We start from the raw sequence: 12305 nt of genomic DNA, 5'->3' as shown, positions 1-12305 counted from the left end.
TCAAAAAATAATTTATCTGTGTGACATCTGAAATGTGTATGAAATATTATCCTAAGTGCTTTTTTCTGTAACAAAAGTATCCTATGTAATTGTGTTTGAATTGCACAACCCCATGCCAAAATACCGTAATTAATGTATGGTAATATTAAGGTGTGATATAATGTAAGTAGTGTACGAGATGGAAGAAAAAATTTGAGCTTGTTGATAATTCCTATATTTCTTGAAATTGTTTTGCATATATTATCGATGTGTGGTTTCCATGACAATTTATCATCAATAAGTACACCCAAGAATTTTGTTTCAGAAACATTTTCAAGGACAGTGTTTTCAAAAATGAGATTGCCAGGCAAACTATTTACTCTATTACAAAATAACATGTAATTGGTCTTTTGTAAGTTAAGTGAGAGTTTATTTGCCTTAATCCATTCAGTCACATGCATGAGTTCAGAGTTAACGATCCTAATAAGTTGGTTTATGTTATCATGAGAAAAGAAAATGTTGGAATCATCGGCAAAGAGTATGAATGAAAGTAAATTTGAAGTTTTGTGGATGTCATTGATGTATGTGATAAAAAGAAGAGGGCCTAGTAAGCTACCCTGTGGTACCCCGCATGTAATTGGAAGGTTGGATGAATTGTGATTATTTATTGATACAAACTGAGTCCTATCTGTAAGGTAGCTAGCTCTTGAACCACTCCAAGGCCTTCCCCCTAATACCGTAATGAGATAGTTTATGCAAAAGGATTTCGTGGTTAATGGTGTCGAAGGCCTTGGAGAAGTCCAGGAAAATACCGACAGTATGACAACCTTTATCAGTGGAAGTAGTGATTTTGTTAATGAAAGATAAAATTGCATGCGAGGTGCTGTGATTTTCGCGAAACCCAAACTGAAAGTCCGAAAAGATATTGTTTATTTTAAAGAACGTACTGGTTCGTGTATGGACAAGTTTTTCAAGAATTTTTGATAACGAGGTGAGCAATGATATGGGACGGTAGTTGGAGACGAGCTGATTATCTCCTTTTTTAAAAAGAGGGACTACTTTTGCGATTTTCATAAGATTGGGTACCCTTCCAGTGTTCAAAGAAATATTAAAAACATGCACCAAAGGATCGACGATAGCCAAAATAATTTTCTTAAGTAGGAAGTTGGAAATACCGTCAAATCCCGGGCACTTTTTGGACTGCAGACTGTTAACAATATTTATAATTTCTCTTGAACTTGTGGGATTAAAAAATATGGAGTTTGGGTTTGGATTGTCGAGAAAATTATTGTAAGATTTGTTAGTTTGAGGAATTTTGCTTGCTAATTTGTTTCCAACTTGTGAAAAATATAAATTAAACTCTCTTGCTATTATGTTATTGTCATCAGTGATTGTATTGTTTGATTTTATTTTTGTAATTGTAGAACTCCTCTTTTTATTGTTTAATGCCCCATTGATGATTTTCCATGTGTTCTTCATATCATTTTTGTATAGATCGAGTTGAGAAGTGTAATATTCTTTTTTCGCAATACGAAGTAAAGATGTAAGAGTGTTTTTATATGAAGTGTACTTGTGGCGAGATGTATCACTTGGTTTAGTTATGTATTTGTAATATAAATTGTTCTTGCGGTTGATGGATCTTAAGAGTGATTTAGTAATCCAAGGGTGGATAGGGATCTTTTTATAATTTGATCTTCTGTTAGTTGTAAAGGGAACATGTGTATCTAGAGAAAATGTTAGTAAGGTAATAAAACAGTTGTATGCATCGTCAGCGTCCGAGGAGTCATATACAGTAGACCAGTCTGTTATGTTTAAATCATTAATCAAATTGGTTATGTTGTCGTCAGTTATCTTTCGGAATGAATAGTTAAATGTTTCTTCATGGAGACTTTTATTAGTAGATAATTTGGCAAAAATTGGAAAGTGGTCGGAGATATCACTAAGAATGATACCAGCTTTATGATTTTGTCGAATTGTATTACTGAAAATGTTGTCAATTATAGTGGCCGAGTTATTCGCCACTCTTGTCGGCTTAGTTATAAGGGGCAAAAAAGAATGTGATAGAAACATTTCAAGAAACTCTTGCGACGTGCTATTAGAGTTGCAATTTACTAAGTTGATATTGAAGTCACCCATAAAAAAACAATCTTTATTTTTCAAAAGAGGATTTAGTAGAATTTCATTCAGTTTTTCTAAAAAAGCATTTGCATTTGAATGTGGAGGTCTATAAAATACACCTAGCATAAAGTTTTTACCCATCGGATTTATGATTTCAACAAAAAGTGTTTCTAAAACATCGTTAGATATTGTCATGTTAGCTATAGGAGTATAATCGTATTGTTGAGGTATGTAGAGTGCGACACCACCCCCTGGTCTTCTTGTTCTATTATTAACAATCAAATTAGAATTGGGGAGTGAAAAGAGGGAACATGGATTGTCCGAGAACCACGTTTCAGTTAAACCAATGAATGACGATTGCGGAAACTGGCTGTTATCTAGAAATAACTTAAGTTTATCAAAATTTTTGCTTGCACTGCGAATGTTTATATGGAGAAGAAAGGGGTTGTCCTCCGCTTTATCTGACGTAACGAATGATTTGAAATGTTTTTCTGTGAAATATTGTGATGTAACGAGCTGCCCTCATTGATCATTGGAATCGAAATTGTAATTAAGATTAGCGGTATTGTTATTCATAAAATTTCGTATGTATGTATCGTATTTGGAATTTTCATGATTATCTAATGTTTGAGAAGTGCCACGTTGCGCCGAGAGAGACAACAAGTCATCATTGTTCAAGAAACTAAATGGAAACTTAGTCAAGTCGGTCATTAAAATGGGAGGAATTAAACAATAGTACCTAACGAATCGAATGCACTATGCCATTAACTACCTTTAAATAATTTACAAAAAAAAAAAAAAAAAAATGGAAAAAATTGAAAAAAGCAAGAAAAAAAGGAAGCAAAACGTAAGTGAACAAAATAAGAAAATAATATAGACAACAAATCTTCATCCTGTATCCGTCTCTCCTGGAAAAATTATGACATAATTAAATCAAGTGAGGATACATAAGTACAAAAAGTACAAATAAGAAAACCGTATACTAGTAACCAAATACAAGATTTAAGCCTAAATGATCGGAAGAAAGTAAAAGAGATCGATCAACCATCAAGCGGACCGAGACTACAGATATCGTGGTCTCTACACTCTAAATTACAGGGATCTAAAACAAGTCCAGACGGACTGCAGCTATAGGGACCAATCGAATTCCGGATCCAGCTCGAATCTCGAAAGACCTAAATTTAAATCATTTGAGATTTAAACCTAAGTCTTATAGGATCAAAACCAAATCCAGAAATCGATCGGTCCCCAACTACAGTCCATCCGGACCCACTTCAAATCCCTGTAATTAAAAAAAATAAATACCGAAGATAATCGATTGGAAACAAATTAAAAATGTACAGAAAAGACACTGCGCATGCATGGAGTCACGTTACAATCAAAAGAGATATACGGTCAATTCAAGCGAAGAGAGAAAACGAGGACGAGGGACCAATAGTCGTATGCACCGCCATGTTGACCGAAGACATGCATCATTGCATGAAATGTTGTATCAAATTATTAAGTTCTTGTAAACACGATACATTTATAGATTGACTGCACTTTTTTAAATATTTATTTATTTATTATCTATAATAGTGAAGTCATCTTGTTTCATATGTGGAAATATCATATTATCCAAAATCGTAAAATAGGCCTTCTATGCTGGAAAATATTTGTTTAAAATACTTGAAAGATATTTGCATGTCGGCAAAGACACATGGTGCATCGGAGCCTCGTAAAACATATTTTTCACTTATGCTTGAATAAACGTAGTACATGGGAAAATTAACAGTATGGTAGAAGTCATGTGATCTTCGACCAGGAAATTATTGATTACCAATGTTAGATGCTTAAAGCAAGATCAACATGTTTTGCCACGAATTGAGTATAAAAACAGTAAGAGTAATATCGAGCCGATTTTTTTCATTTGCAAACCATACTTTTTAAAACAATATAAATAACACGATTCCGTTACTCGAACTGACGGTGTGAGGTTGCGTAAGCCGGGTCGATACAGAAAAATACATTACTTCAAGATAATAATTCAAGAAAACAATATATAATTCTGAAAGCAAACAGCTGGGTGTTTCAGAAGGGTAGCCGGAGCTACGAACGGCCTACGCACGACTGGCAACCCTTTATTGAGAAAATCAGCAATTATGAGGGGTATAAATGAATAAATAATAAATAATGAGGGGTATATCCGTAGAGTTACCCGGTGGGAATATCAAAAAAAAAAAAAAAAAAAAAAAAAAAAACGTGAAGATAATGCTCCCTGAAACAAGTATTAAAAAAAAGAAAAGAAAAAGGTAGTTCAGTTAGGCGAAAACGCCGAACGTGGATAATCCAGGTGTACAATATTGACTAACTGCATTCAACCAGCACAACCGTAGAATTCCGATATAAAAAAAAAATTACTCAAACTTCAGAATGAATATTATTAAATGTAAATATATTGATATGACATCCAAGGTAGCATCTCCAGAAATTACGATTTATAAATAAATATGAGTGCGTCTAGCCAGAAACTTGTGCTATTTTATTTGTTTAGATACGCACTGATAAATCAGTTTCTCAAGCTCAGAGGGTTGGACTCACTCAGGTGTCAACATGATAGGAGATGTGTTTACAAATTACATCATAAAAAATTGTGCATGAACATCCGGTAATTGCGCAATAACAGGTAAAAAGTTTTGATTTTAACTGTCATTGAATGTGCGACTTCATTCAGATCACTCTACAATACGTATATTTCCAAAGACAATAGATTTAAAACCAAGAAGCGTCACGGAATGATCACGGAAACATAAGGCACGATGTATACCAGACCATGCACTCACGCTTGTAAATTTGTGAACTCAATTCCTTGCCAATCGGCAAACATATTGTTATGCGAAGAGATAAAATGAGGATAAATACGCAAAACGTATATATGTCTATGCACATTACTACAAGGGAAAATTTAGTAAAACTAAAAACATCAAGTTTTTACATTAAGTCGAAATGCCAGAGCCACAGCTTAATTGGTAACCAATTACTCTATCAGGGGAAAAAATGGGACATTCTCATTAAGGCGGAAAATTGTGGAAAAGCATCCCTATAATATGAACCACTCTCTGATCGACTTTGCTTACAAAAATATTGACAATTGCATGAGAGAGAACCGGAATATGAAGCAAGCATAACATGAAAACGTGACTGAATTTGCAATTGAACCTAACGTTGAATACAAGGGGTTGATAACAGATGAATAATATATATATATATATTTAGTTCAGTACCTCAAGCTATGGGTCGAGTATGAATGATTGTTGTACACAAAAAATCTTTGTGGAAAGCTACAAGAGTACGTTGAAGTCAACAGTGCAAGATGGAACCCTTAACATTCGAAAACGGACTCCCACAAACAAATAAATCCAAAAACTGCAACATGCCAACGGCTGTTACCATTTCCTAGATAAACCAAAACAACATGATGATAACTCAAGAAAGTGTTGCATGCCGCTATCACACAATTGAGATCTCTGAGCCCACGGACAGCCCGAGGAAATCCCCACCCCCCCCCCCCCCCGAATACAAATTAAAGGGGAAATATGTGCTAAATTAGGGGAGATCGCCGAACGTTCATGGTTCCACATGTACAAGGTTGACAGGATTAATTCAATATAACAACTATAATTCTGACATGTCCCATCGCAATGTCGATGGAGTGCGTCCAGCCGGAAACATAAAAACATAGATCTCTAGATGCGCATTCGCTCAGAGGGAAGTATGTCAGGTTGGACTCACTCATGCATAGGCAGCAACAAATGAAAAGTGTTTTAAAGAGACAACATCACCAAATGTGAAAAAAAGTAAAAGTTTTCATTTGAACTGCCACAGACATCAAATTGACTGATAAAACCTTTTCTTTCTATAAAGATTGTTAATTAATTATATTTTTCAATAAACAACCATGAAGGACCAAGGAACATGGAAAGTAAGGCACGGTGTACCAAACCAAACTCGTTGTAAAAATAAAAAAAAACAGTAACTCAATTTGTTATATATCCAGATACAGTATGATTTTCAAAACTATATCATATAGGAGCTCATCTCTTAGAGTAGCAACTGCATGAAGAACTATTATTTTAAGACAAAGGTTGCAAAAACCCACGTTTTGAACCATTTTCTTGTTCAAATATGTTAGTGAAAAATATGGAGAAGAATACCCACTTCTCCCAAGCTTGTTATGACAAGATTATCTCAGTTTGCAAATCTTTGTATACAATTCGGCGAGATGGAATGAAGTATAGACATAACAAGAGGTATTTAGTAACTCCAATAGTAAAACGAAAATGTAGCTTATAATAAAAAACGATCGCATCTATATACCTTAAAGAAACGAATATGATAGATTCAAATCAGATATGACACTGAAAGCATTAAGCTGAGGTGGTGACAGAGTAACAATGCATACACGCCTTTGCCAAAATGAGTCGTGAAAGTGACATCAGGAGGTTTAACTAACCTGGTTGGTCGGAAGAGTTATTACTCATTACTCCTCACCGGTTGCTGAATTACGTAAGACATCGTGGGATGGGGTCTCAAAATTATAGGCATCTCCTCCACGGAGGCGCCACTTCCCGGCGTAGAAACGCATCCTCGTACCTTGGGCATAGAGCGCCTGAACTTGCTTAGCCCATTTGCGCTTTTCTTGAAGATCTGCGTTAGTAAGATCATCGATGATGAAGAACTTCTCATTTTTAGGACATTTCTTGCTTTCTTCATCACTTCAACCTTATCGCGGTAGGATAGGAGCTTTACAAGATTGTGACGTGGTTTTCCAGCAACTTTCCTACCATCGCGGTGAGCACGCTCAACATTCGCGTTGATGCCGAAGAGGGATCGTAGCTTTTCTTCAACTAACGCGATGCAATCTTCACTTTGATGAGGTTGGGCGGCTGCTAGAAGCTGGGAAGATGATCCACTGTCGTCAAGACCTGTCGTTGGCTGGAATTCATCGACCCCGACAAGACGAATGTTGTTCCTTCTCGAAAAACGTTCGCTCTTGTTCGCGGCTACCTCACCCTTGTCGGCGTCGGCGCGGAGTCTGGTTACCTCTTCATCTAAGGCCTTTAATTTTGCTTCAAGGCGGCGTTGGTTGTCCTGGAGATCGTTAACCCTTTGTCTTTCAAATTCAAGGGAAGCTCCGAGAAGAATTTCAACTCCCTCAATCTTTTTCTCGAGACGGCCAACCGCCCTATCAAGCATTTCTTCGAATTTCTTTGTGATAAACGAGCTGTATTCATGTTGGAATGCTTGCTCGGGCGGAGAATCGCTGGCGACTGTTGTCATGGTGATGACGTCTCTGGGTGTGGCTGATGAGTGGCTCTGGTTCCCAGGATTGGGACTTGGGGTTGAATTCAGAGCTTGTTCCTCGGCCGGAGCTTTCGGCGAGAAAGGGTTTGGTCTCTTGTAGCTGGATTTCTGCACTGCTCCTGGTGGTAGTCCTGTGGTGGGTTTTAAGCCTTTTGCTTTCTGTGATTTTCTCAGATCATACGACATTGTTATTCCAAAATATGAAGTCCGTGGATGCGTATATGTCCTAGGATTATAATACGTAGTCTTATATCCGGATCAGGAGCAGATTAAATCCTCAAAATTTATACAAATCGGGAGAGACAGATTTACGTGTTGCCGTTACGAAATCGCCATATTGCCATTGCCATTAAGGCTAACTTAATAGCCATAACCCACAGGTCTTCCTCCCCAAACCTCCCAACCCCATCCAGGTCATAACAGTAATGGTGAAAATAAAAATAAGATGAAGATATTTAGAATCGGCAAAATACAATGGTCATTCATGTGACTTTGTCACCTCAAGTCAACCCCCACAATACCTCCCCAATCACATTATTATGTATCTACAAGCATTAGAATGATAAGCATTAAACATTAAAGCAATCGTAAATTAAAAATTGTAAAGAATACTGCATCTACCATAAATAATGGGATATAGGATCATCTTCAAATTACGATTTTCGTTACCGTGTAAAAGGACGCTCAAAAGGACCCCCAACCATCGATCATTGTTCCTTGCTTCAAAATGCTTTTTAATATCAACTTATTTCCCTCTTGTAAAGCAGAAGCGAGACATTGTCTTCGGCTACCCCCACAAAATACACAAGACCAATCGCATGGAAGTACAACAGTTACATGATAAAACAGATACAAATGTGTTTTATTCCATAACTTTGCGATTTTACATGAAAAAAATATTTCAATTTCGTACAAAATCGAAATAAAATATCAACATCTGTTTATCATGAAAACTCTTCCCAGGCATAAAATAAATAGGCCTAAATTGTCAGAATAAATACTTTTGTAGGCAGCTTATACAATTAAAATGTGTAATGAAACGTTTAGAATTTAGGAGCTTTTTCTGAAATGCACACATGTAATACTTTATTTCTGTTACATGTAAACCTGCATGTAAATGACAAACGCAATGTATCTTTTTTTATTTTATGTACATGTATTTGTTTGGTATGGGATGTAACACAAATTGCTTTCATATTTTGATTGTTTGGTCACGGTGTTCTCATTGAAAGTCTTGAATTTTCATTTGAAATCTACATAGTACATTAATAGAGTTTTCTAATATGCATTTTAATGACAGTCACATTCTCATGTTTATATTTACTTTGTGAATGATAAATGGTCTCTGACATAGATATCGCATTCATATTTTCTTGGTGATGGCGCTTTTATTGCATATCTGATTTCTTTAATTTGAGGAATGTAAGTAACAATGTTATTCTCTACGTTTGATGCATCGTGAGACAACTGGTTATTTCTTCTACTCAATGTTATTCTCATTTTGTTATATTCACTTTTAAGGTCTGGATGGATGCTGCGACACAAATCTTCTTCTCATATTCCCTTGGACACGGAGTTCTTATTGCTCTGGGGAGCTACAACAGACACAAACATAACTTCATTAGGTAATCAGCAACCGCTGAGGTGACACGACATTTGCTCCGACGACAATTGCTCGGAGCTTTATTTCGGATAAGATTTATGTGTTTAGGTTTAGGGTTGTACTAGTGTTTTATGTTAGGTTAAGGGAATAGTTTAAATCCAGGGTTGAAAGGTTGAAGTTGGTCATTTTATCAATGGACTGCTAGAAGGAGCACGGTGTTGAACAATGTGTTTACATTGTGGAGATATTTTCACACTGTGAACACCTCAGTAGTGTGACTGCTCGCAGTGTGTTCACATGGTCTACTATGTGAAAATATCATTCACACTGTTAACATTGCTCAAATTAAACAGTGTGGAGATATTTTCACACTGTGAACACCTCGGCAGTGTGACTGCTCGCAGTGTGTTCACATGGTCGACTACGTGAAAATATTATTCACACTGTTAAAGAACAAGTCGATCCACCCCAACAAAAACTTGCTTTTGATGAAGAGAGAAAAATTCAACAAGAATAAAACTGAAAATTTCATCAAAATCGGATGTAAAATAAGAAAGTTATGGCATTTTAAAGTTTCGCTTCATTTCACAAAACAGTTACATGCACATCTCGGTCGGTATGCAAATGAGGAACTGATGACATCACGCACTCACTATTTATTTTGTATTTTATTATATGAGATATGAAATATTTCTATTTTCTCGTCATTGTCATGTGAAATGAAGTTTCATTCCTCCCTAAACACGTGGAATTCCATTGTTTTAACATTTTTTCCTTCAGGCAAGGAGGTCCTTCGTTAAATTTGTAAATATTGAAATATTGTTTACCGAACACCGTACTTGAAATCACTCACTGTGAAAAACAATATTCTTTCATTTATGGTCGATACCAGTAGTCAATGATTTTCAAATACTATTTGTTATAAACTACTGAGATGCCTACTTTTGATTGGCTAATAAAAAAAATCATAACAGACAATGCTACCAGTGTAAAGTAAATTTGCAGGTATCCTCCAGGTTGCGGCCTATATTATGCGGGTACATATGTTCCTCAAATATATTTTTTGCAGTCATGCGATTCAGTCACTTAATTGATCTAGCATTGCTTCTAACGCTTGCTCGTAATCATTTAGATTAGAGATAGAGAAACAGATTTGACAAGTTCGCTAATATTTAAAAGTTTTTTATGTTCCTTAATTTCTTCGATTAAGATTGATGAAATATTGAATCCCCATTATTCTGTGCGTGCTGTCAAGCTAGTGAACTATGACATGATTTTGATAGATAATAACAATCATACTTGCTTATATAGCCTTTAAAATTTATCAGAAGTATGTGAGTGCTCTACAGTCTACACTAATGCAATGACCATTTGCTTTACGAGAAGTAGCTGTTGCGCGCACAAAAACATAAGAATGTAAGCCTTGTTTCTTCTTTGATATTGCCATTAACCACGTTACGAGTTATCTTTCAACATTGTTTAATCCCGAGTTTTGTAAACTAAGGTCTGTACACTGGCCATCCTTTTCTGTCTCGGAACTTCGCTTTTGATCAATACACCATTTTGCTATTATTCTGCCTTGATTTTGTTTTTTAATCATGTAAAAATTGTTTGTATATATTGTGATCCTCGATGATTTTCCAATAAAAATATAATTAAAAAAAAAAAAAAAAAAAAAAAAAACATTGTTTAATCCTTTTTCTTTGTCTTTCAGGGACTCCTTAATATTCACTGCTGCTAATTCTGGAACCAGTCTCTATTCTGGCTTCGTCATCTTTGCAGTACTCGGATTCATGGCCGGCCAGCAGGGTGTCAATGTATCAGAGGTAGCAAAGTCAGGTCAGTGTTTCATTAAAGATAAATTCCAGTTTTGGTTACGATCTCAAAATGACTTTTTACAGAATCTATTATAATGACCACCCAAGTGTCTGTTTGTATGAATAAAAAGTATGTGCCAAAGGATTCTGGAAGAAATTGTGTAATTACTGAGAAATAAGCAAAATAAGCGCGGATTCGGTCACTTCCGTCGGGTCTTTATTCCAGCAATAATACTACACTGTCCCACGTGCGCCTATCTGTGTTGGTGATCTTCAGTGTGAACGTTTTTCAGCGTAGATTTCAAGATTTCACAAAGTTCAGTTTATGTAACTGTACCAGATCTAGATCCTCGATTATATTATGTCAATTAAGCCTGGTTTTACAGACTTTCTCATGAAATCAGTGTTTACTGCAACTACAGGCATTTCTCTTTTAGCAATTCGTAGGTTAATAAGAACGACTTTACGAAAGACCGGTGATCCTTTCTTGTTGTATAAAGCCCCAGTCACATATAGACACGGATCCTCACGGATCAACACGGCAATGCCGGCATGATCCGGGGAGGTCCGGGATAGTTTTGCCCCGGATGACTGTAAACACGGCATCAACACGGCAGCTTCACACGGATCTACACGGACCATGCCGGCAGAGCACGTCGTCAACACGGACCAACACGTCAGCAACACGGACCAACCCGTCAGCTACACGGACCAACACGTCAGCAACACGGACCAACACGTCAGCGACAAGGACCAACACGGACCAACACGTCAGCTACACGGACCAACACGTCAGCTACACGGACCAACACGTCAGCTACACGGACCAACACGTCAGCTACACGGACCAACACGTCAGCTACAAGGACCAACACGTCAGCTACACGGACCAACACGTCAGCTCAAGGACCAACACGGCAGCTATATTGACCAGCACGGCAAATGAAAATCTGTTCATAACAATGAGCTGATATTTATCTAATTATTTATTTATTTATCTATTTGTTCATTTTTTTCTCATCCTTGTCGCAAAATTATCATGTTGTGTTTAAAAATATATCAAAACTTCCTTAACCAGTAAAAACGCAGTTTTTATACAACACAGTTTACTGTTTTTACAGTAATTGTTAAATGTTAAGTACTTTAAATCTTGAAAGACAAATGTAATTTCGATTTGATTTGATATCACTTCATTGAAATCACAATAAAGGAAAGAAATTTACAAAGTCTATACAAAACATAATAACAATTAAGATAGGCCCAGGTTATGACGCATATTACTGTCGATGCAGGGCAGTAGTATAAAACTTAATGTACAATTTCGATGTAACAGGTACATAACATATAACATATACATATAAAATATTTTTTTAAAAATGAAATGTGAAATAATAATAACAGACAAAGTAGTGGGTAAATATTAGGAAAAAAGAGAAAAAAATATA

The 12305-nt window shown here is 36.2% G+C and overlaps 1 protein-coding gene across 1 annotated transcript in view; it reads left to right on the top strand.

Moving 5' to 3' along the window:
• The window catches only part of LOC121417028 (sodium- and chloride-dependent betaine transporter-like), a 54080-nt gene that overhangs the window by 20035 nt on the left and 21740 nt on the right, over nucleotides 1-12305 (top strand). Inside the window, exons 6-7 of the mRNA XM_041610579.1 lie at nucleotides 8962-9065; nucleotides 10758-10882. Coding sequence (XP_041466513.1) covers nucleotides 8962-9065; nucleotides 10758-10882 — 229 coding nt within the window. The remainder of the gene's footprint in view (nucleotides 1-8961; nucleotides 9066-10757; nucleotides 10883-12305) is intronic.

Source organism: Lytechinus variegatus, chromosome 6 (assembly GCF_018143015.1).
Source record: "Lytechinus variegatus isolate NC3 chromosome 6, Lvar_3.0, whole genome shotgun sequence".
NCBI classification, from domain to species: domain Eukaryota; kingdom Metazoa; phylum Echinodermata; class Echinoidea; order Temnopleuroida; family Toxopneustidae; genus Lytechinus; species Lytechinus variegatus.
Note: the sequence above shows the minus strand (reverse complement) of the source record. Positions and strands in the feature narration are given on the sequence as shown.